The 26,792-nt window shown below is 42.9% G+C and overlaps 1 protein-coding gene across 3 annotated transcripts in view; it reads right to left on the bottom strand.

Moving 5' to 3' along the window:
- Nucleotides 1–25,440, bottom strand: part of lrit3b (leucine-rich repeat, immunoglobulin-like and transmembrane domains 3b) — a 33,229-nt gene extending 7,789 nt beyond the window's left edge. For 2 of the 3 annotated variants that reach the window (XM_013266064.2, XM_013266063.2), the window contains exon 1: nucleotides 25,237–25,440. In XM_013266064.2, the coding sequence (XP_013121518.1) occupies nucleotides 25,237–25,346 (110 nt within the window). In that variant the 5' untranslated portion in view covers nucleotides 25,347–25,440. Of the gene's footprint in view, nucleotides 1–1,166; nucleotides 2,245–25,236 lie in introns of those variants that run through there. The other variant, XM_019348478.2, reaches the window with a different exon arrangement.
- Between the last annotated feature and the right edge of the window lie 1,352 nt (nucleotides 25,441–26,792).

The raw sequence follows: 26,792 nt of genomic DNA, 5'->3' as shown, positions 1-26,792 counted from the left end.
AGAAATATCTCAAGACTGATTTTTCTAAGGTTTTATGGACTGATGAAATGAGAGTGAGTCTTGATGGGCCAGATGGATGGGCCCGTGGCTGGATTGGTAAAGGGCAGAGAGCTCCAGTCCCACTCAGACGCCAGCAAGGTGGAGGTGGAGTACTGGTTTGGGCTGGTATCATCAAAGATGAGCTTGTGGGGCCTTTTCGGGTTGAGGATGGAGTCAAGCTCAACTCCCAGTCCTACTGCCAGTTTCTGGAAGACACCTTCTTCAAGCAGTGGTACAGGAAGAAGTCTGCATCCTTCAAGAAAAACATGATTTTCATGCAGGACAATGCTCCATCACACGCGTCCAAGTACTCCACAGCGTGGCTGGCAAGAAAGGGTATAAAAGAAGAAAAACTAATGACATGGCCTCCTTGTTCACCTGATCTGAACCCCATTGAGAACCTGTGGTCCATCATCAAATGTGAGCTTTACAAGGAGGGAAAACAGTACACCTCTCTGAACAGTGTCTGGGAGGCTGTGGTTGCTGCTGCACGCAATGTTGATGGTGAACAGATCAAAACACTGACAGAATCCATGGATGGCAGGCTTTTGAGTGTCCTTGCAAAGAAAGGTGGCTATATTGGTCGCTGATTTGTTTTTGTTTTGTTTTTGAATGTCAGAAATGTATATTTGTGAATGTGGAGATGTTATATTGGTTTCACTGGTAAAAATAAATCATTGAAATGGGTATATATTTGTTTTTTGTTAAGTTGCCTAATAATTATGCACAGTAATAGTCACCTGCACACACAGATATCCCCCTAAAATAGCTAAAACTATAAACAAACTAAAAACTACTTCCAAAAACATTCAGCTTTGATATTGATGAGTTTTTTGGGTTCATTGAGAACATGGTTGTTGTTCAATAATAAAATTATTCCTCAAAAATACAACTTGCCTAATAATTCTGCACTCCCTGTATTCATTCAAGCACTTTTTTCTATGCTTTTTCTATTTAAGTGCATTCTGTCACGGTACTGGGTCTGTGTCACAGTGTTTGTGTTTTTGGTTTACTGTTCTTTGATTATTGTTATTCGTGGTTTTGATTATCTTTATTTCTTAGGTTCTTAGTGATCGTACTTCTCTCTCCCTCAGTGTATAGTCTCTGTCTTCATGGTTTCTCTGTACCTTTCCTGTGTTCCTCGCTTCATGTCGAGTCACCCTCGTCTCTGTGTTCATTCATCTCCGGTGTCTCCCCTGTCAGCCGTGTCTCCTTGTGAAGTTCGCGTCTCTCTGCCTGTCTTATGTTTCCTGTTTTACTTTGACAGTCTCGTGTTCTGTGTTCACTGTTTTCAGTTTTGCTTCCTCCCCATCTTATTATGTCAGATTAGTCCCAGCTGTGTTTCCCTCCTGTTTCCCATTCCTTCATTACTCCCTGGTGCATGTAAGGCCTGGGTTTTCCTCTGTCCATTGTCGCGTCGTTATACCTCACATTGCTGTGTGTTCCCCTTCTTGCTCCTGGTAAGTCCTAGTTCTCTGTTTCTGGCTTAGTTTCCTAGTTTTGAGTTCCGTGTTTCCATGTTGTAAAGCTGCCTCCCTTGGTTTATTCCTTTGTTTTTGAGTCCTGCATTTGGGTCCTATTCTGCCTGTCACACCACACTAGCCATCACAGAATGACGCGACCACGACATGGACCCAGCGGACTCAGCAGACTCAGCCCGAGAGAAGTACCTGGTAAGGCAAGTTACCCACGCCTCGGATTCACAGACAAGTTCTGTCGGGCTTAATGCCATCGAGGCGACCTCGGGCAAAGTCCTTACCTGCGCCAGCTCTCTGGGTTTTTGGATTTTGTCTGTGATCTGGGCAAGGCAAAGGAGGCGATCCAAGCCTGGGATCGAGCTGATCTTGTCCGCTCGTTGGCTTCCATGCCGCAGCTACAGCAGTGGCAGGAGACAGAACTCTTCGCAATGCAGCAGCAGCAGCAAGTAGGCGTTTCCACACCGCTGTTGCTGAATCTCTCCTCCTCCATGCTTCGACCAGACCATCGTTCACCGGCGTCTTTCCTGGCAGCGATGTGGTCGGAGGATGAGGAGCTTCCATCTGTCAGTCGTCAGGGTTAGGGTTAGAGTTAACCTTCCTCTGTCCGTTGTCGCATCTTTATACCTCACAATCCTGTGTGTTCCCTCCGTGCTCCTGGTAAGTCCTAGTTCTCTGTTTCCGGCTCAGTTTTCTAGTTTGCTAGTTTGAGTTCCGTGTTTCTAGTTTCTAGGTTTTTTTTTTAGTTCTATGTTTGGATATTTTGATTCAGCAATAAAGCTGCCTCCCTTGGCTCGTTTGTGTTTGAGTCCTGCATTTGGGTCCTATTCTGCCTGCCACGCCACACTAGCCATGACACTTTCTAACATTCACACTCCGATGGACCAACTTGGAGTTAGTATCTTGTCCAAGGATATTAGGCATGCAGACTGGAGCAGACAGGGATCGAGCCTCCAACCTTCCTATTAGTAGGTGACTTGCTCGACCTCCTTCATCAACCCAAGTAGTGAAAGTGGATAAGTTTAAATCTCTGGGGTCAACCATCCAAAGAAATGGAAAGTGCACAAGAGAGGTGAAGAAGAGAGTGTAGGAAGGGTGGAGATGAGTGTCAGCGTTTTGTGACAGGTGAAAGTGAAGGGAAGGTTTACAAGATGGTACTGAGACCTACTATAATGATTTATTTGGAGATCATGGCACTGACAAAAAGACAGGAGGTTAAGCTGGAGGTGACAGAGTTGAAGATGTTGAGACTTGCACTGGGAAAGACCAGGATGGGAAAAATTAGATTAATATGAGAGAGAAAAATCAGGTTCAGCATTTTGGAGGCAAGGTTGGGATGGTTTGGACATGTACAGAGGAGAGAGAGTGAATATAATGGACAAAGAGCTAATATACAGTGGCTTGCAAAAGTATTTGGCCCCCTTGAACTTTTCCACATTTTGTCACATTACAGCCACAAACATGAATCAATTATATTGGAATTCCAGGTGAAAGACCAATACAAAGTGGTGTACACGTGAGAAGTGGAACGAAAATCATACATGATTCCAAACATTTTTTACAAATAAATAACTGCAAAGTGGGGTGTGCGTAATTATTCAGCCCCCTGAGTCTTTTAGGGTATGTCTCTACCAGCTTTGCACATCTACAGACTGATTCTTGCCCATTCTTCTTTGCAAAACAGCTCCAGCTCAGTCAGATTAGATGGACAGCGTTTGTGAACAGCAGTTTTCAGATCTTGCCACAGATTTTCGATTGGATTTAGATCTGGACTTTGACTGGGCCATTCTAACACATGGATATGTTTTGTTGTAAACCATTCCATTGTTGCCCTGGCTTTATGTTTAGGGTCATTGTCCTGCTGGAAGGTGAACCTCCGCCCCAGTCTCAAGTCTTTTGCAGACTCCAAGAGGTTTTCTTCCAAGATTGCCCTGTATTTGGCTCCATCCATCTTCCCATCAACTCTGACCAGCTTCCCTGACCCTACTGAAGAGAAGCACCCCCAGAGCATGATGCTGCCACCACCATATTTGACAGTAGGGATGGTGTGTTCAGAGTGATGTGCAGTGTTAGTTTTCCGCCACTCATAGCGTTTTGCATTTTGGTCTCATCCGACCAGAGCACCTTCTTCCACACTTTGTGGTTTTTATCCTGTGAAAAGTGCTATATAAATAAATTGATTTGATTTGATGTTTGCTGTGTCCCCCACATGGCTTGTGGCAAACTGCAAACGGGACTTCTTATGGTTTTCTGTTAACAATGGCTTTCTTCTTGCCACTCTTCCATAAAGGCCAACTTTGTGCAGTGCACGACTAATAGTTGTCCTATGGACAGATTCCCCCACCAGAGCTGTAGATCTCTGCAGCTCGTCCAGAGTCACCATGGGCCTCTTGGCTGCATTTCTGATCAGCGCTCTCCTTCTTCGGCCTGTGAGTTTAGGTGGACGGCCTTGTCTTGGTAGGTTTACAGTTGTGCCATACTCCTTCCATTTCTGAATGATGGCTTGAACAGTGCTCCGTGGGATGTTCAAGGGAAATCTTTTTGTAGCCTGAGCCTGCTTTAAATTTCTCAATAACTTTATCCCTGACCTGTCTGCTGTGTTCTTTGGACTTCATGGTGTTGTTGCTCCCAATATTCTCTGAGACAACCTCTGAGGCCATCACAGAGCAGCTGTATTTGTACTGACATTAGATTACACACAGGTGCACTCTATTTAGTCATTAGCACTCATCAGGCAATGTCTATGGGCAACTGACTGCACTCAGACCAAAGGGTGCTGAATAATTACGCACACCCCACTTTGCAGTTATTTATTTGTAAAAAATGTTTGGAATCATGTATGACTTTCATTCCACGTCTCACGTGTACACCACTTTGTATTGGTCTTTCACCTGGAATTCCAATAAAATTGATTCATGTTTGTGGCTGTAATGTGACAAAATGTGGAAAAGTTCAAGGGGGCCGAATACTTTTGCAAGCCACTGTATGTTATTATTTTAGTTTTCTTAAAGATTTCCATTCCTATTCTGGTTGAATTGGGCTTTATTGTTTGTTTACAGTACAGCTCCAGATTCAGACCAGAGCAAGTTAAAAGAACTTTATCTATCAATGGCCAGCAGCAGTGATGTGGATCACTTTATGTCTTTTATTTGTGTTGTATATTCTGTTTCACTGTTACATTCAACCTTTGGGTGACGGCAGAAAAACTGAAAGAGGAGGACAGAGAGAGAGAGATGGAGAGAGAGCTGGATGAATACATCAAATGTAAAATATCTTCTCATAACTCCTGATGATATCAACATTGTATAAATGTATTTGTGTCATTATATTTCAATAAATAAAAATTGTTTGAGACTAATTCCACATTAATTCTGTAGGCTCATTAATGTGAGAATGATACTGCTTTAGTTAAACTTTTTAGCCCTGTGTCTATGAAATTAGTAACAATGTAACAGACTTAAAGTTAGGTCCACTCCTAATTTAAATTCTTTGTTTTCTTCATCTCTCCCAATCACAAGACCTTCTAATCAACCGGCAATGCTGACTTCTGGACTCAAATCTGCAATAACACCTTCAACTGCATCAAAAACACAAACTTACAACTCATAGTACACTGCACAGGTGACAAATTACACAAAGTACAATTTCCTGATTTTAAAAAATTACATTCTACTCTCAAAACATCCCTGATACTTACCTGCATGCCATTTGGCACTGCACCACAATTAGACATTTTTAAATTCAAATGATGGATCATCTCTCACACGTATCTTAGGTGACTTATCTATGCAATTGCAATGTTAATACACTTTTGTTCCACTAACACCTCTAATTATCACCAAGAAGGTCATCCTCTTAAACTGCAAGTTAAAAAAAACTGTATAACAATAAAGCAATGGAAAAATCTCCTAACAGACTATTTATATCTCTAAAAGCTTGAATTCAGGAGACGGACAGGTTTAAAACGTTCCTTTTTGTACATAGTCAGAGCCAGAATAGATGACCCTGAATCCTCCTTTAGTTATGCTGCAATAGCCCTAGGCTACTGCCAGCTTCCAATGATGCACCGTGTTTCTTCCTCACTCACTTTTTTCACTCACTATGTGTTTACACACCAATTTGAATTTAATCATAAATTATTATTCATCTCTGACTCTCCACAGTGTGTCTTCTCCCCCTCGCCCTAACTGGTCATAGCAGATGGCCCCGCCCCTCCCTGAGCCTGGTTGTCCCACAGGTTTCTTCTTGTTAAAAGGGAAAGTTTCCTGATTTTTCAATCTAATTGTTGGGGTTTTGTCTTTATTATTGTAGGACCTTTACCCTACAATATAAAGTGCCTTGCGTGATTGTTATTGTGATTTGGTGTGATATAAATAAAGTATTAAAGTATTTGTACTTCATTACTTCCCATGACTGCTGCTAAATATAGCAACTCATCCTAGTACACAAAAACAAGTACTGAAGCCAAAGATTTAAAACACAAATATCTCCATACCTATAATAGAGAAACACACAAAACAATGAGCTGTGCTTGTTGTGCTCTTGCAATCAGGCTTCTGTGATAAAACAGCACAATGCAATTAAGAAAGTTCAGCAGATATCTTTTTCAATTCTAGCAATCACTGCTGCTGGCTGGAGCCTTACTTGCCATTCTAGGTTTGTGCAGATTGCTGACATATACTTAATTCTGCATCAACAATTGTTGTGTGTTATGGATAATGGCTCTTTTTGTAACTTTATTTTGCTTATTGGTTGTGGGGGACTTTGGGACACTCATTTTTTTTAGGGCAAGCACATATAACAGTGTGCTCAGTCTGCGAGACAATGTCCCAAAGTCCACATGTATCATTGCTGCTGTACTTCTGTACAATCTCCAATTCATTTGGCACATGACATTCATCATCTGATTTACCCAAAGATTTACCTCAACATCAATATCTTCTTGCTTTGTACGATTATCTTGCAAGTTATGAAACATTCTGTTTAGTTTCAACATTCCGAAAGTCAAATACAGGCATATTGTTACAAAGCAGAGCCTGCTGATTGTCTTACTACTGCTCTTATCTGGTAATGTGCAACCTAACCCGTGACCACAAATAGTGTGTGGACGACATGTGCCGGGTTATCTTAGAACATTTGGGGCTTGTTCGAAAACATCACTGCCATCGTTTCTGAGGAGGCTTATTGGGGCCTGAAGATCAGACCATTGTGTAGGCCAGGTATAGGTCTCATTGGGACAAGAATGCTGGAGATGTGGGCTGCTGGGACACTACAGACAGCAGTGGAGCCATACAGATATATTGCCTCAATCTTCTGAAAACAAGGAGAGAGGCTGAAACCACTTCTCTTGTGAGCCTGGTCAAAGAATGAGACGGGGCCATGAGATGGAGCTGGAGGTGCCAAATTTGACCATTCCATCCTTTGTGTTTGCATACTGCATATGCTCCCAGCTACTTGAATTTTGTCAACAGCCATAGTGACGGGTCTAAGGAGCTTGGGGGGGAAAAGCAGTTTCTTTAGTTCAGAGTGTGGAGATTCAGAAATTATTTTATTGCTGCCATATAACCTGCATTATTATAATTGCATTAATAACATGTTTTACAGCATTATTTGATTAGTAATATTTCTTACAGGGTTCATATTGCATTGAATATGTTTGTCATCACATTCATTCTATTCACAGGTAGAGTTCATTCTGTACACATTGCATATCTGTGCTTGTTTAGAGTTGATGTTCCATCCAAGAGGGTTTTAAGCTTCACTGGTGAGAGTGTCCAGGTGATACATGTTGAGGGAAGATGAGAACATAGAAGGTTGACTGCATGCATGCTTACAATACAGAAATCTAGGGACAGGTCTGAGCAAAGGCCCAAGTGTCTTCTGCTCCTTCTTGAGACTTGCTGCAATTTAGTCTACTTAGTGATTAATGACGAGTGTCCATTTTTAGCTCTTAGAGACCCTGTAGCTTGAAGTTGGTTACCTTAAAAGGCAAGTGTCTTTGACCTCTTCTTAACTGGCTGCCCTTTTAGTGACCTGGTAACAGATGACTGGAGGAGATAACCAGCCCTCAGATACTCTGAAGGCTTAAGACTATGATTGTGCATGGAAGGTGTTATAGAAAGAAGAAGTTATATGTCTGTGTCTAGCTATTAAAAATGTACAAGATGTACCATTGTCTGCAAAACAATGACTGCACATAATGTATTTTTGACCTGTATTTGACGCCATGGGGGGGGATACCCCAATGCTTTAAAAGTGTTCTCCACATGTATTTTTAGCAGAGAGATAGAGAAGACTCATGCTGTAATTTTGTTCTGTATTAATAAACTCACCGTTTGATTGCACTTTTCTGGGGCCTCCGTGGTTTGTTTCACTGCTCTACATTGATCGATTTCGCGACAAGAGCAACTGGTGGAGAGTCCCAGATTTTTAAGCCCTATTGGGAAACTTAAAGAAGTCAAGACAATTTTCTTTCCAAGCTCCTTAGGCTACGATGACCTGGATGACTAAGAACCTTCACAGATATCCATAGTGACACCTGTGCGGAGCATGTGCAGCGACTGGCCGCAGTCCTGGAGTCATTGAGGCAGGCTGGGCAAAGAGGTTTGCAGTTGGATGGAAGGAGGTACAGTATTTGGGCTAGCATTTGAGGGGGAGGCAGGCGCACCCCAAATCAGACAAAACAGCAGATATTGCATCCCGCCCACATCCCAAGACCAAAAAAAACAGGTGAGGCATTTCTTGGGGCTGGTTAGTTACTACTGTTGGTTTGTGCCAAACTTTGCAGTGCTAACCAGTCCCCTAACCAATGACATCTATTTGTGCAGGTGAAGAAGGCTTTCTGTTGGTGTTGCATCTTCACCAAACAAAAAGGGAAACACTGAGCCACACACGGGGAATATAGTTGCTTCTCGTTTACTGAACCTTTTGTAGTCACATGTTCACAAAATCACAGTGTCTGTCTACTTCCTACATGACACTCCTCTTCTGTCTTCTTACATGACATTTATTTAACACAGCACCAATACCACCTCTCCTGGCCTTGCTGGTATAACAACACAAAATGCCCTTTCTCACACCCATCCCACTCTGTGTGCTTTTCCAGAGCAATAAACATGAACTAACAATGGCTGTACCTGGAAATAATAACTGCTATGCATACCCATACACATATATAGATATTTATATAAGCAAATGCTTCGTTACGATACCACATCTCCTCCCCCCTTAAGTCAACTACTCCTGCTTGTCTACAAACAAATGCTTATACAGAAAAATGCTTAACAAGCAATTAACACATAACTATTGTAAACATACAACTGTAGATATGTTTCTTTTTTTTAATGCTAACTAGGAAGATACGTCCTTCCTGTGAGATCAGAGCGCATTGTTTGCTCTATTGCTGGAAGATCTCATTCTATCTAACAAAGTCCATTAGAGTCTCTGGTGGACGTCTCTCTCTCTCTGGGAACGTTGCAACACTGGTGCCACTGAGGAGTCTACGGGAGTCGGAGTCTCCGGAGCATATGGCAGCTCCTGGAGCTCCGATGATGGAGGTTGTGGCGTGGTGCCCACCCCTGATGGCAAGCAGGAATGGCTTCTGTGTCATGTAATGGCTCCACCTCCCTGTCCGGTGCACTAGGAACAGTGTCTGCAACTCTTGCTCTGAACCTGATCCACATGTTGCTTCACAGTTTGACCTGATTCAATGGTAACGATGTAAGACCATCGAGGGAGAAATCATCGAGGCCAGTCGATGATCTCACAGTGACTGCTGGAATCCACTTCGGACCATAGGAGTAGTTTCTGATGAACACCTTGTCCCCTGGTGTGAAGCTTCTCAGTCTTTTCTAGATGTCATGATTCTCTTTCTGTTTCAATTGTTTGTGCTGCACTTTTGTTTTCACATCGAGATGAGCAAGTCCAAAACTGATCTGAGTCTCTGTGACATCAGAGCACCAGAGCACACAACCATCCTTCACACTCAGTTCCAGCTTTCTCTGTCGATATGGCTTATGACAGGCATCGGTTTAAGCCGGCCAGACTTTTAAGGTGTACTCGTGGACTTGCGACAATAAGACATCCTCAGCTGCCCAACATTTGATTTGTGCATTGTCAATATAATAATAAAATAATATTAGTACTTGAGAACACAAATATTATTCAAATCTAAATTTTAATTCTAATGAATGTACTGAATCTGTAGGCCACAAACAGTGAAAATAACTATTTTCTGTTGCCCACATTGTAGAGGCTGGCTTTGCCTCCACACCTAAACAGTGAAATGAGGACTCACAAGGTGGGGGTACCCTAAGATCTGTGTAGCTGCTCAGCATAGAGAAAGAATCTCAAAATAATATGTAATATGAGCTTCAGCAGTCTTTCTTTGTATACAGGCAGTGATCAGCTGACCTGCTGCACTTTGTGGATTTACACAACTGAATTCAACAAGATGTCAGCAGATGTTTCACACATATCTTGGCTTATTTCCATTTCCTGCAGCTTAAATGCAAATTCATCTCTGCAGCACTTGATGTAACCTAAATGTCACCATGATCACCACGGCCAACACAGTGCTTTACTGTGAATTCACCACAGTAGTTCAAACTAACCTGTTTATCCTGGACAACAACTACCCAGTATTTTCATGCAACATTTGAATAACACAAAGGTATTATATCTTAATTTGTTTTGCAGGATGTTTCACAAAATGAAAAAAACATAATTTGTCAAAACTGTTTCCATACAGATCGAATATGTGTTAAAAATTATGACATTATAAAAATAATAATGGATTGCATTTATACAGCGCTTTTCTAGACACTCAAAGCGCTTTACAGTTCCACTATTCATTCACTCTCACATTCACACACTGGTGGAGGCAAACCACAGTTGTAGCCACAGCTGCCCTGGGGCAGACTGACAGAAGCGAGGCTGCCATATCACGCCATCGGCCCCTCTGGCCAACACCAGTAGGCGGTAGGTGAAGTGTCTTGCCCAAGGACACAACGACCAGGACAGAGAGTGCAGGTGATCGAACCGCCAAACTTCCGGTTACAAGATGAGCTTCCCAACCCCCAGAACCTAGGTCGCCCCCCACATCACAGCTGGGCTGGCCATCGGGCATACCGGGCATTTGCCCAGTGGGCCGGTGGTCATTTTTCGTTCTTATGGGCTGATGTCTTTTGTTGTTGTTTTTTGTAACAGTATAAACAATGAAAGGTGGTGGTGTGGCCATTTGGTCATGATCGATTCTGGGCTGGACCTATTGCAGCCGAGGAGGTCGGTAGTTCGGTATTTAGGTGAAAAGGAACGCGATTTGTCCCGTACTTCATCTAGAGTGAGAAAAAGCTGGAGTTTATTCTGTGTCTTTACGCTGCAGCTGTCTCTTCTTCTCTCATTCTCTCCCCCTCCCTCTCCTGTTGTTACTTCAATCATGAAACTCATCAATGATCAGCTGATCGGCTTTTCTGACGCAAGTCCCGTCTCTCTGGTTTGTTTATCCCCCACTTTGCGCCAGTAAGAGGAAACCAGCGGATGTCGCGCTAAACAACAGCAGCACGTTTAACCTTTATAAGCTGTCAGAATGTTGTTAATATTACTTTCTAGTTTCAGCTGATGTTTGCTGGAGCCACAGCTGTAAAAGCTGCTGGTCATGATATCGGTTTGGATATGTGGTGAGAGGGAAACATGAAGATGAAACCAGGAGATGTCCTTACTGAATCATCAGAGCTGAACAGGTGAAGGGAAGTTATGAACCGTTTCTGAGAGACAAATAACACCAGGATCCTCTGTAGGTGACAGCTGGGAACTGTGCAGGGGCGGGTCTAGCAAAGTTATGCCAGGGGGCCAGGTAGGGCATTAACAGGGAAAGGAGGGCACAAAGAAATACTTTTCTTTCTTTTTCTCATTTCAGATGTCTAGTTTTTAATAAATAATTATCTGAATCTTACAACCAAAGTTTTCATCTTATGTAAAATGTATGGAATTCCACTATTATACATAGTAAATAAGTCTAATATATACCCTGGTAAGCTATAGTACTTTTTCCTTTGCGAAGGTACCATCTGTGCAGCCTCAATTCTGTTAAAGAAAGATGTTGAATCTGTTCAATTATTGTAGAAAAATAATTGGTTTCTGTGCGTATTTTACACCTGCATTAAATTAAAGTTGATTTCGTCGATTAAGCATCATGAGGTGGAGGGTGGGGGGTGGTTCCCTATTTTTTTTGCTGGGAGTTGGCAACCCTACTAGTTAGGTATATGTAATTATTGATTAGATTGTTTAATATTTTCGCTACGTACTGTTTAGAATACCAGAATAGGGAGGATGGTGTAGGTTTAAGTTTATTTGATTGATACATATATACCAACAAGACAGCATACATCACTGTCACAACAGTGTTTGTTTTCATTCAAAGGCTTTATGGCTTTTCCTATAATACCTGGTGGGCCGGTCTCAAGTCAAAATGCCCGGGCTGATTTTTTGTCCCAGTCCAGCCCTGCCCCACATTACATTTAAGCTTTAGATTTGTAATTTATCAAGAGTTACTGAGCACTCCTTACCTTTAAATCTAATCTCTTTTCTTCCTCTCCTGTCCTGTCCTGCACAAATAGGATCATGATCCAATCACAATAACAGGGAAAGGAATAAGAAAGCAGAAAACAAGGGGAACAGCAAGAGGCAAATGAAGACAGCTGGAAACTTAAGGTTATGTACTATAAATACCCCAGTTAAGTGATGCCCATGTCAGGAGGGGCTAACACAGCCTATTATATAGGCTGTGTATATAGGCTGTGTTAGGCTAACACAGCATCAAATGTCATTCAAAACAAGCCCTCCTCTTCCTTGCTTCCATAGCAAGGATGGTCTGGTGAGACGCTCACTCATGCTACTCAGAGAACCAGCGTTATATACATAACCTTAAGTTCTCTTTCATAGCATTCCTTTTGTGTCTCACTATGGGAGTAATACTAACTCACAGATTGCCAGACATTCCTGTTATGAAGACAACTATCGCCAGTACTACTTCACACCTCCTGGATAGAAACTTCCTTAAAAGAGCCAATGAAGTTACCAGATCTCTAGCGAAATGTGCACGCAGGCCAGCAGGAAAAAGGCGGGGTTGACTCAACTCAACCTGCTCCAGGGATTCAAACAGGGAATCCCTTTTTGAATTTTATACTGCGGGGAGGTTCCATGATGGAGCCAGTGGCCTAGATGTAGGCAATTTACAGCATGCACCTTTTGTGAAATGGCATGTTAGGCCTTCAAGCTGGCTGTAGTTAAACCTTTACTCAAAAAGCCATCTCTAGACCCAGCTTCCTTAGCTAATTATAGGCCAATCTCCAACCTTCCTTTCATATCAAACATCCTTGAAAGAGTAGTTGTCAAACAGTTAACAGATCATCTGCAGAGGAATGGCTTATTTGAAGAGTTTCAGTCAGGTTTCAGAGCTCATCACAGCACAGAAACAGCTTTAGTGAAGGTTACAAATGATCTTCTTATGGCCTCTGACAGTGGACTCATCTCTGTGCTTGTCCTGCTAGACCTCAGTGCAGCATTCGATACTGTTGACCATAATATCCTATTAGAGCGATTAGAACATGCTGTAGGTATTACAGGTACTGCACTGCAGTGGTTTGTATCATATCTATCTAATATGCTCCAATTTGTACATGTAAATGGAGAGTCCTCTTCACACACTAAGGTCAATTATGGTGTTCCACAGGGTTCAGTGCTAGGACCAATTCTGTTTACATTATACATGCTTCCCTTAGGTCAGGGGTCTGCAAACTTTTACACCCAAAGAGCCACTTGGACCCGGTTTCCATGCAAAAGAAAACACTGGGAGCCGCAAATACTTTTTGACTTCTAAAATGAAGATAACACTGTATATATTGTTTTTTACCTTTGTGTGAACAACTAAGGTGTGCTGCTTATGAAATCCATGAAGTGCTACAGAGAAAATTACATTTTATTTATGTAATCAACACATTTTGAACTCTTAAAGAAATATAACAAAAGCAAAGACACCCAGCTGAACTAAAATGATCCATGTAGCAAACAAAAACTGTTGTGAGCCGCCTCCCTTATGTCGCCTTTGGGCTTTTGGAGCCTTGACCTGACTTTTAAAAAATAATTGGAAAAAAAGCTCTATGCTGCTGAAAAATGAAAAATAGATATTTGCAAAATTCTGCCTAAATATGTATTTTACCTGGTTAATGCGTGCGGCGGGGGCGTGGTCTGCAGCGCCGCTGCAGGGGAGGCGGACGCACCTGAGCGGTGCCCGCAATCACGCCTCGCCGCCTTAAAGTCTGTGCTCTCTCTGCTGTTGTTGTTGGTGGTGTGTGTCGGGCTGTGAGCTGCGAAGCTACAGCCGGCTGTATGCGTACAGCAACCGTGCGTGAAAAGTGGTCAATAAAGAGATGCTGAAAAGCGCGTTCATGCAAACATCGTCGGGTCTGCCGTGATGTGTTTACAATGGGACTTCTGATCCTGAACCTCTGCTCACAGCGTCTGCTAATCGGTGCTGTGCGAAGTCAGTTTATGCAGGACTGTAAGCTGTCATCTGTCGTCTGTGAGGCGTGAGCGGTGTTTGTCTTTAACATAGTTCACGGTGGAGCTGCTGACATAATGTGGATCCGAAGATCCATAATTGGCCTACCTGGGGTTGAAAGTCTCGATAAATACACGGTGTTTCGCTGGGAATACCGGCTTCCGCGAGTGTGACGCTTATATTGAGCGAGGAAAAAATAATAGAATATAATTTTATATTTATATTTCAATATCACAATAATCTTCCAATTTAGAACTACAAGTTTAAAAGAACTAACATAAATAAAATACACTTCAGCGAAATACTTCTAATTTATTTTCCCAAACCACGCGGAGCCGCAGTATAAGGACTAAAGAGCCGCATGCGGCTCCGGAGCCGCGGGTTGCCGACCCCTGCCTTAGGTGGTATCATTAGAAGACATAGCATACATTTTCACTGCTATGCTGATGACACGCAGCTCTATCTGTCCATAAAGTCAGATAACACACACCAATGAGTTAAACTGCAGGAATGTCTTAAAGACATAAAGACCTGGATGGCCGCTAACTTTCTGCTTCTTAATTCAGATCAAACTGAGGTTATTGTACTCGGCCCTGAAAATCTTAGAAATATGGTATCTAAGCAGATTCTTACTCTGGATGGCATTACCTTGGCCTCCAGTAACACTGTGAGGAACCTTGGAGTCATTTTTGACCAGGACATTTCCTTCAATGCACATATTAAACAAATATGTAAGACTGCTTTCTTCCATTTGCGCAACATCTCCAAAATTAGAAATATCCTGTCTCAGAGTGATGCTGAAAAACTAGTTCATGCATTTATTACTTCCAGGCTGGACGACTGTAATTCATTATTATCAGGATGTCCTAAAAACTCCCTGAAAAGCCTTCAGCTGATCCAAAATGCTGCAGCAAGAGTACTGACAGGGACTAGAAAGAGAGAGCAGATTTCTCCTGTATTGGAGAAATAGGTGGCTTTACTCTCTTTACTCTTATCAACCAGGGCCTGAAGACATGAATGAATACTGCCACAGAGCACTGAAAAGGGAAGGCCTGTGATTCTAAGCACCAGTTTTAAAACACACACCACTTGTGCTCATATAGTGTTGTAGTAGACGACGTGGGGCTATCAGGATCACAGATTGACTGCTCTCTCTTACTCTTGCCAGAGTTGGAGAAATGAGGGTCTGTACAGTGGGTTGCCTCTGGAGAGAAGATCTGCTCCAAAGTTAAGAATTCCCAGCACATGACTTGCTCTCAGTGACAGCAGGTGAACACTGCAACTCAAGGAGTTGGACTCCAACTCCTTGAGACTCCAACTTGGAGTTTCAAGGAGCTGAACTCAAGGAGTTGGAGTCTTCCTCATCAACATCAGACAGCAGGAGCTCAGAGTTAGCCGACTCATCTCCATCCTCATTAGCATCTCCTCCCAGGGTGACTCAAGCAGGGGGTGAAAATACACATTCTCTGTGTGCCTCCAGCGACAGGAAAGCAGTCATAATGGGCTGAGGGTTACCACCCAACACGTCAGCGTGGCGAGCTAGGCTGCAGCAGAGTAGTTTGCGTGGGAAAGCCACGCCATGGATACAGTCATTTGTTGATGTCAGCGTAGCCTGAGGATTCGATAAGCCTAGGCATGCCACACATGGGGTGTGTATCGCAGGCAGAAATCTTCTTGCTGCAAGGACAAAGTTTTGCAACTTCGTTGTCAGTTGTAGTCATGGTTAGCAAGAGGGTTATGAACGTTAGCGAGCCTGACACCTAACTAAAGTGCGGAGGATATTGCTGTTCCTCAGCTAACGTGGGGTGAAATGTAGTGCTACTTTTCTAAAGGTATTGCTACCTATTTAAGAAACCACTAGCGCAGAAGGATATTGCTACCTGATGGTGAAGCTAGTGGTACCTTTAGGCAAAGTGTTGCTATTTTGCTTTGGGAAAATATTGATACTTCCCAGGGTGAAACTACTGCTACTTGAAACCAGCAGTGTCAAGGACAGTATTGCTAGTTCTTGTATGCTTGTGAACAACTAAAATCTGGAACAAAGCACCTGGTGACCGAGTTGTTCACTGGACTCTGTGGACGGTTTAGCTTAGCACCCAATAGCACAGTCGCTTCTGTGAGAAGAAAGAAGAGGTGGTTTGAATGACATCTAATGCTATGTCAGCCTAAGATATAACTAACTGTCAAAGTCAAAACAGGAAATAACCAAAAAGATAGCTGCTAAAAGCAGAGAATAAATTCACACTAAAACATGAACATTGGACAGAGAAGAATAATAAACTTAAAACACAATCAAAACACAAGGAAACATAAAAATTTGAGTAATGGATAGAGTAGAAAGTAGAAAAACAGAACGCAGAGACAGAATAAAATTTCAAAGAATCAAACTCACTATCAAATAATAAGCAAACTAAAACAGGAATCCAAACCTCAACTTAAGAATCAAAATCTCAACCTTTAAAATAAAAAAAACTAAAAAAAAAAACTCAGATAATAAGAATTCACAGACCTAAGAATTTAGAAAGTCCCAAATGTCATGGTCTTGGGGTTTTTTCAATTTTTTGAGTTTTGGATATTCTCTGTTTGATTTGTTTCAGAGGCTAATTATTTATAGTATCTTGAATCTTGAACCCTATTAGTCTTCCCAGTTTTTCCATATTGTTAGGTCTTTATAAAAGGTGTTTTCTCTGTTTAGTTACCTTCTGTTTTATTTTAGGAACTTTCTGTCATGATTCGGCTGTGTGCCGGCAGGAATTGGACCCAAACGCAAACTCACTGGAGACTGGACTGAACTCAAAATGGCAGCTTTTATTGCTGAACACAAAAACTCTACAAAATCTAAACTGGGAAGACTCTAACAAAACACACAGGGAGCTACAGGTAGAAACACACAGCATGAGGGAGAACGCAACACTGACACAGGGAAACACAGGGCTAAAATACACTGGGAAGTAACGAGGGGAATGAGACACAGAAGGGGAGCACAGCTGGGAAAAATCAGAACTGACGAGATGAGGGAGCAAAGTAGAATACACTCACAAGAGACATGGACCTTCAAAGTAAAACAGGAAGTAGCACAGATGCAAACTAGACTAGGGGAGACAGAGCAACTAAGAAACACAGAACAAGGAGACACAGAGGGCAGTTATTAAATACTCAGAGAACTAAAGAGAATACAAGAAAGCCAAACTAAGACACTAGACTAAAGAATAAACTAGGGGAACAAAGGGAACTAAGATCATAATACAAAACTCAGAGACACGAGAAACTCAAAACACTGGGTCACCGACCCAGGACCGTGACACTTCCTGTTCTTTCTGTGCTTTTAGTTTTACTTCCTAATTTTCATAGTCAGTGTCTGTATCAGTTTAAATAGCTTCAGTTGTCTATTGTTCTTAATAGCGGCGTATTTGTCCTGTTTATCTGCAGTTGTTTTCCCTTGTGTCTTTTTGTTGGATTTATGGATTTTAGTTATCAGTTTCTTGCTGGACTCAGTGGACATCGTCATCCTGTTGGATGGGGAACACAACATGCAGTGAAACACTGTGCTATGATAAATGACATAAAAGTACTTCACATTTGAAGGACTTGTTTTTTTTTTTAAAGATACACCCTTTCAGTTTAGTGAAACCACAAGGTAGAACATGTAAGGATATTATTACAGGGCAATATTAAATACCAGGTCAAACTTTAAACTTTATAAATGTGTATGCAGTGCTGTATTAAATATTAAGTGAAAAGAAACGTATAATAAGTGTAGTGCAGGGCAAGACATGCAACAATGTCTATGATTCAACCCATCCTTAAAACACCCCTTTGCCTCATTTTTTAGCCTCTCTCTGATTCATATTGTGCTTCGGATCTTCTCACAATCATTTGGATATTTTATTGAACATGTGTTGAAATGTGTTTATTTGCCTTTGCACTTGGAACAGAGATTAAAAACAGGGAAACATGGCAATCTTAGCTCTGTCCAAAGTAGAGAAAAAGTATAGTATAAGACAAGTTTTTACCTCATGTACAAACATTCTATATTTAGTATTTTCATCTAATTTGGGGCGAGAAAAAACTTTTAAAATGCTTGTTTGTACTACTTGAGTTTTTTGTTGTTGTTGTTTTTTTTAGTTTTTTTACTTCAGGTGTGCCTGTCAGGGTTTATTTGTTGAATTTCTTGCCTTCTTAATGGGGTTGGGACCATCAGTTGTGCAGGTTGGTACACATCTGACAGCCCTATGTGACAACTGTTAGACTTCATATTATGGCAAGAACCAATCAGCTTAGTAAAGAGAAACGACGTTCCACCATTACTTTAAGAACTGAAGGTCAGTCAGTCCAGAAAATTGCCAAAACTTTGATTGTGTCCCCAAGTGCAGTCGCAAAACCATTCAAGCCCTACAATGAAACTGGCTCACATGAGGACCGCCCCAGGAAAGGAAGACCAAGAGTCCCCTCTGCTGCTGAGGATAAATTCATCCAAGTCACCAGCCTCAGAAAGTTCTAGCAGTGGACGCATCTCTACATCAACTCTACATCAAATATTCAGAGGAGACTGCGTGAATCAGGCCTTCAGGTCAATTAGCTGCTAAGAAACCACGACTAAGGAAAAGCAACAAGCAGAAGAGATTTATTTGGGCCAAGAAAAACAAGGAATGGACATTAGAGCAGTGGAAATCTGTGCTTTTGTCTGATGAGTCCAAATTTGAGATCTTTGGTTCCACCTGCCGTGTCTTTGTGCGACACAGAAGAGTTGAACAGATGGTCTCCACAAGCATGGTTTCCACCATGAAGCATGGAGGAGGAGGTGTGATGGTGTGGGGGTGCTTTGCTGGTGACACTGTTGGGAATTTATTTGAAACTGAAGGCAAACTGAACCAACGTGGCTACCACAGCATCCTGCAGTGACATGCCATCCCATCTGGTTTGTACTTAGTTGGACCATTACTGTTTTTTTCAACAGGAAAATGACCCCAAACACACCTCCAGGCTGTATAAGGGCTATTTGACCAAGAAGGAGAGTGATGGAGTGCTGATGGCCTGGCCTCCACAGTCACCTGACCTAATTCCAATTGAGATGGTTTGGGATGAGATGGACCGCAGAGTGAAGGCACAAGGGCCAACAAGTGCTCAGCATCTCTAGGAACTCCTTCGAGACTGTTGGAAAACCATTTTAGGTGACGACCTCATGAAGCTCATCGAGAGAATGCCAAGAGTGTGCAAAGCACTACTCAAAGCAAATGGTGGCTATTACGAAGAATCTAAAATATAAAACATGTTTTGAGTAATTTCACACTTTTTTGTTTACTGCATAATTCCATATGTGTCCATGTTTTGTTGCCTTCAGTGAGAATGCAAATTTAAATAGTCTTGAAAATAAAGAAAAACCATTTAATAAGAAGGTGTGTCCGAACTTTTGACTGGTAATGTATGACGTCCGAGCCGGTACAGCGCAGATTAACAAGGTCCGTGTCAGGTGTCGAGCTACCAGTACACACTAATGCGAAATGGGCTAGCTACTGGAACAAGAAGGGATGAATGACCAAGGGATGCGAACAGGGCGCTGCTAGATGCTACTATGCAATTAAACCCAGCGGAAGAGGATGTGGAACCTATGGAATCTTCGATACCCAACATCCAGACTGATGGTGAAATAACTAGGAGCTCAGTATTCCAGCATTCAGAAGAACCAACTGCTATCACAACTAGAGATCGATGAGGTACAACACAAATGCTACAGCAAAGGGGTGCCAGGACATCAGGTCAGAGGGGAGATATAATCACCGCCACCAGAGCTTGGAGACCAAGCCTCAAATATGACCAAAGGTGCACTGAGTGTGACAGCAGTTGACCTGAGAATTGGGATCATGGGGAACCTGGAAAACCCTGACCCTCCATTGCCGATTACCGAGATTACATGAAGTACCCTCAGAAGGTCTACTAGAAGATGTGAATGCAGCATTATAGACAATCCCTACTGCCGCCATCACCAAAACTTATCAGCTGATTTAGATCTTTTAGACAAACAGACAGACAGATCTTTTAGACAACTTTTAGATCTGGAGACAGAGAGGAAATGAGGAGAGTCCAGAAGGAGCTAAGGAAAGAGATAAAGAGGGGAAAGGATACTGGAGGAGCAGCTCCAGCTTAGCAACACCAGAGGCGTGTGGAGAGGACTGAATACCATCACTGGACAGAGCACAGCGAGCAGACAGGGTCCAGAGTCAGAAGACCAGGTTTGGGCTAATAGACTGAAGCAGTTCTTTGACAGGTTTGACTCCGAAGCCCTTCCCTTCCCCATCCACCAGAGCTAATCACACCTCCTTCACACCTCTCTGCAACCCCCCATAGCACCAGGGACATCAGATGCACCTCATATGCCCCCTTTTTCCTTCAACGACTCTACTGCCCATGCCAGTCATCAGGAGTCATCCACCCACACCCCACACTGCAGCCTCTCCATCACAACTGACCAGGTGCGGAGTCAGCTGACAAAGATGAAAACCAGGAAGGCCAGGGGTCCGGATGCAATCAGCTCCAGACTATTGAGGGACTGTGCAGATCAACTCTGTGAGGTTATCACATACATCTTTAACCTTAGTCTCAGCCTGGAGAGGGTCCCCATTCTGTAGGAAACCTCCTGCGTGGTGCCAGTCCCAAAGACAACGCACCCCAAGGAGCTGAACCACTTCAGACCCGTTTCCCTGACTTCACACCTGATGAAGACCATGGAGAGGATCATACTTCACCACCTTAGCCCACTTGTCGGGACAGGTCTAGACCCACTGCAGTTTGCCTACCAGCCAAACATCAGGGTGGATGACACTGTCATCTACCTGGTACATTGGGCCTTTTCTCATCTGGAGAGCACAGGTGCACTGTGAGAGTCATGTTTTTTGATTTCTCCAGTGCTTTCAACCCAATACAGCCCTCAGTGCTAAGGGGGAAGCTGCAGGGAGCAGGAGTGGACCATCAGTTGTCCACATGGATTGCTGACTACCTTACCAGTAGACCCCAGTATGTGAGGCTGCGGGACTGTGTGTCTGAGGTGGTAGTCTGTAGCACGGGGGCCCCACAAGGAACAGTACTCGCCCCTTTCCTCTTCACCCTGTACACTGCAGACTTCAGTTACAATACAGACACTTGCCATCTCCAGAAGTTCTCGGACGACACCGCCATTGTGGGTCAGGTGTTGGAGGGAAACAAACTGGAATACAGGGGGGTCATCAATGACTTCGTCAGCTGGAGCGAACAGAACCATCTTTGCATCAATGCCAGCAAGACGAAGGAGCTGGTGATCGACTGCAGCAAGAAACCACCTCCTATTACGCCAGTGAACATCCAGGGTTTGGACATTGAAACAGTGGAGAAGTACAAATACCTGGGTGTTCACCTCAATAACAAACTGGACTGGTCCAAAAACACAAATGCACTTTACAATAAGGGTCTAAATTGTCCACCTGCTACTGTAGCTGAGATCCTGTGTGGTAAACAGGACACTTCTAAGTGCCACAGGTTGCTTTTGAGGATCCACACGCAGGACTCCTGAGTTGCGAGTTAACAATGAAAGTTTATTTACAATCTCTTCACCAAGTGTGAAAAGAGGAATCACACACACGTTCCACTCCAACCTCTCTCTCTCCACTTTGTGACCAATCGCTCCTTCCACACACTGCTCGGGGAACACAGGGATGGGTCCGGGGAATCTAGACAAAGACGCATGCGTGTCTACAAAGACATGCATGTTAATATTCTGCACACAGGCACGAAAAACTTTGGCTTGAACTTGTTACTGACGAGAGTTTAACAACGATCCACCGCCGAACAGCAGACCTTTCCCCTCTTAAATACCGGCTGGTCTTGATGAGGTCCAGGTGTTTCCAATACAGGGAGGCGTGGGCCAAGGGCGTGAACCCACCATGAGTTCCGCCACGGAAAAACAGGAGAGAGAGAGCGAGAAAGAGAGACGGCAACATAATGATCAGCGCCTTGCTGATCCCCCAGGTTGTGACACTAAGGATGTTTTACAACACTGTGGTGGCATCTGCTATCTTTTATGCTGTGGTCTGCTGGAGTGGCAGAATGGCAGAGAGGGACAGGGGGAAACTCAACACACTGGTCAGGAGGACCAGCTCTGTCCTGGACTGTCCGCTGAAGTCCATCGAGCAGATTGGGGAGGAGAGGATGTTGTCTAAGCTAACATCCATCATGGGCAACACCTCCCACCCCCTGCATGAGACTGTACGAGCACTGAGCAGCTCGTTCAGCAGTAGACTCTTACACCCACAGTGTAGGAAGGAGCGCTGCCACAGGTCATTCTTACCAGCAGCTGTGAGAGTCTATAACACAGTTTAACATGGTCATCTTACTCATCACTGGTTTAACTGACATATCATATGTTTTTAATTGCTTCTACTCATTTCCAACTTGTTTGTACACTGTGTATTTCACCCCCTAACCCTAACCTGCCTCAGTACCACATGGACGCTCCTGTCAGGCACCATAGCGGCTAAGATGAACAGGCATATGCCTTAATGCATGAGCAGGACACAGAAAAGAATAGGCAGGAATACCAGAGGGACGAAACACCAACTCCTGGATAGAGCAGTGGCCCGAGACTGCAAGACCAGGCTCACCGAAGAGCCTTCATTAGCTATTCAGTGGGGATCTGGTGAACAACATTAGTGGACAACTTCAAGCCTACAGCACAAGTCTCTATCAAGTGCAGGATTTACCAAGGAGTTATTCTGTCCCCACTGCTGTTCTGCATAGGCCTGAACCCCCTCAGGGGGATCACTGATAAGACTGGCTAAAGATACCGACTAGCAAAATGGAGCAATCGTCAGCCACCTCCTCTACATGGATGACATCACGCTGTATGCCAGGAGTGAACGAGACATTGATTCAATCACTAAGGTATGCAGCAATATAACAGATCTAAATATAAAACATAAAACACATAATGTCAGACATAATATCTGATTTAAAAACATACGGACTTACATGTAAATATGTCATAAACAGCTGTGTGCAGGCAGGAATTGGACCCAAATGCAAGCTCACGGAAAACGAAACTTAAACTCAAACTGCAGCTTTATTTGCTAAAGAAGTCAAATGGCGATACAAAACTTAAACTGGGAAATACTAAACTCAAGAGGAGACACAGGCAAAGTCACACAGCTAAGAGGGAGGACGCGACACAGAACTGAGGGAGATGTGGACATAAATACACAGAATGATAACGAGGGATGTGGGAGCACACAGGGAACACAGCTGATACTAATAATTGTAACAAGACAGGGCAGGAGCAAACACAGGCCGTTTCTCAATTCTCAAGTACACGAGTACGTACTCACCGAGAACGCACGGGAGTACGTACCCGCCGAGAACGCGCGCACGGACTCGCGATATGTACAATTGGAACACCTGCGTACGTGATGATGTCACAGGTCCGGAGTTTTTACTGCCGTCCCCTCTTAATTTAACTGTGAGTAACATGTTATGAAGCTTAACTGTAATCACAGCCAAACCGGTTTACTCAGGAACAAATAAAACACTGAAATAAACCAAACATTAACATTTAGAAGTGATCTAAGTGACTTATATATCATTTTTAACCTCAGTAGTGAAACCTCTATTAATAAAAATAGTGTACATGTACATACGTGTACATACCTTAATAAAAACAAGCAGGTGAGATGTTAGAACGCTTTTATTTCTATTCTAGTGGACACTCAATACTATAGACAGCTGCTGGGGTTTCTTTAACCTGAGTAGTGAGAAGGGGGGGGGGGTGAAAACGATGTGCCGGGAGTCCGCTGTTGAGTTTTGAACGAAATGCATTCTGGGATATTTAGCTGTACCAAGTCCACACAGATGCATGCTCGATAAAACGGGCGGAGCGAGAACACATCCGGGACTTTTTCGCGTTCTCGGCTTGATGCGTACTTCGAATTGGAACAGTACTTGGTCTCCGACTGATGACGTATCACAAGTACACAAGAACGCAAGTACGCACAAGTACGCATATTGAGAAGCGCCCACAATGTGATGTACACTGACGGGAGACTATCAAAGTAAAACAGGAAGTACTCAGAGACGCAGACAGGAGTGGGAGAGAGAACACGGGGAGAAAGCAGACATAACGGGGGGAAACATGGAATAAAACACAAGGAGGAGAAATGAGGCATGGGAACTCACAGATACTTGGAGGGGGACACAGGGGGTAAAGACACGAGGGGAAATCTAATAAACTAAACTGAACAACCTGGGAGTCATGGAATAAATAATGAACAAAATACAAAAACACAAGAAAACTAAGAATGCTGGGTCAAAATGACCCAGGACCATGAAAAAATAACGACTTTCTCAAACCCCACTGAGCATCCTTACCTTTAAATCTAACCTCTTCTTCCTCTCCTGTCCTGTCTTTCTTATCTTTCTCCATCTCTGAGTGAAGTTAGCTCTCTTTCTTTTCTCTCACTGTCAAATACAGCAGCTGGACCTATAGCTGCGACACACTGTGAGACAAACTGTTGGTTGAGCTGATAGAAACATTGCATTTGAAATTACCTGACACTTAAATAAAGTCACTCCCTTTACTTATGCTCGCTCCTCTTCAGTAGGGCTAGATGTTGAAATACTGCAACTTACTGACACCTGCAGTCGTTCCATTGTTGTGGCAAAAACAACAACAAAAACACCTTCCCACCTTTAACCCTTGACTTTGGCACTCGTCATCTCTTTTTATGCAACATCCTCTGGTGATTAATAAACGAACAGGACTGCCTTTCATGTGTTACTGTTCAGGGTCAAATCAGTTTGATGTTTGGAGGCTCGCAGTGACAAAATAATAACTCTACCCAAATCCGTTAACACAAAAGTAGCGAGCCTGTTTTGAAAATGTAAGAAGTACAAAGTACAGATGTTTGTTTAAAAATGTGGGGAGTAAAAGTAGAAAATATATTAGACATTAGAACAACATTAGCAGTATCTAATGTTATAAAATAACACTGCTGTTCAGCACGTACATTATTGGCACTACTGATACTCGGTTGTCACAAGAGTATTGCAATGGGATGCCACATGCTAACAAAATGAGCAATGACCATTGAGAAACAGATTACATACACACAGAAACACAGAAATGAAATCTGAGTCTCACTTAACCTGAGTTCTGCTATTCCACCTTTCCCATTAAGGCAGGAACATAAGGATGGACAGGAATGGGCCGCTAACAGAAGCGACTGCAAAATGTGAAAAAGTACCAGCAGATACATCCTTTGTCACATTAACCTTGCAAAAAGACGGCCTTTTGTATATCCATGTTAGTAGCCCTATACAACTGATGTTGTTTCCAAGGTGCAGAGTGAAAAGGAATCCCAGATTAGCTGGGATTACACTGCTTACGAGTGCCATGTAATCCCACACTTCAATCAGAATAACACATTAAAACATCGGGGCCAGCCTAAGGCTTTTTGAACCTTGTGGACAAATGATTCCCACCACCCCAGCCTGTGCACCGTCTCCTAAACAGTTTTGTACATCACACCGCAGCATAAGCATTCAACAGTCCTGCTAATGTTTTCACACACACCATGTTGGGGGTGTGGTTGGTTGAGAGGAAGAGGAGTGAAGGGGTGCTGAAGTATTGTGGTTAGCGCAGGACGGTCAACATCAGCTGGAGCTTTTGGAGTTTCCTCCTACAGTCTAATGTTAGGTTAACTGGTTGATTCTATATCATTATACATAAGGTAATACTAGTGCTAACTGGCAGGCATGTTAATTAAATCAAAATACCATTACCAGTTACACAGAAAATTACAACCGTGACAGCACTTTATTGTATCAGTGAATTAATGGAAACACCATTTTTACTTGTTTTATAAAACATGTACATAGCGCATTGTATACATTTACTCTCCCATAAATGCACATCACCTCAAAACTTTAAAACTGTACTGCTACATTACAGTAATACTAAAGTAGCACAAAGCAACATACAAAGCATGTCACATAACTCAGCAGAAGCACGGTAAGACACCACATACAAGGACAGGACTCCCCTCTGAAGGTGATGCAAAATGATGCACATCCACAGCGGTATTTAATGCGTTCTACTTTAGACTCACTTTCAAGAAATTCCACCATGTAGATTTTGTTTAATCATGCTGATCAACACAAACGAATGCGAGTGATCACATACCTGATGAAGTCTGATTATGAAATCATTACATAAAATAAAAAGGTTTTGCTTAAATTAAAAAAAACAAACAAACCAAAGTCATGAAAAACTTGGTGATGTGGTGGTTAGCACTGTTGCCTCACAGCAAAAATGTTCTAGCTTTGAATCCGCTGTTTGGCTGGGGCCTGTCTGGTGTTTTCACGGGTTCTCTCCCGGCACTCCAGCTTCCAAAGACATCCAAAGACTGTGATTAAGTTAATTGGTGTGTTAGCCCTGTAATAGACAGGGCGTGTGCCATCTGTTTCCCTGTGACAGCTGGGAGAGCTTCAGCCCACCCAACAATGAATGGATAAGCAGAAGAAAATTGATGGACCTATTTTCAAGCAGACATTTGGAGATTTACTGAAACTGCACTTTAACATGACTCCTGTGAGATTATTCTGTTATCATATGTTACCTTATATATGTAATCAAAGTAGTTGAATTATGATACTGCTGTAGATCATATTATACCCCTTAATATAGAGTGTGTGATCAGTAT

This window comes from Oreochromis niloticus, linkage group LG19, assembly GCF_001858045.2.
Source record: "Oreochromis niloticus isolate F11D_XX linkage group LG19, O_niloticus_UMD_NMBU, whole genome shotgun sequence".
Lineage (NCBI taxonomy): Eukaryota > Metazoa > Chordata > Actinopteri > Cichliformes > Cichlidae > Oreochromis > Oreochromis niloticus.
The sequence above is the reverse complement of the archived record's forward strand: the minus strand, read 5'-3'. Positions and strand labels throughout refer to the sequence as shown.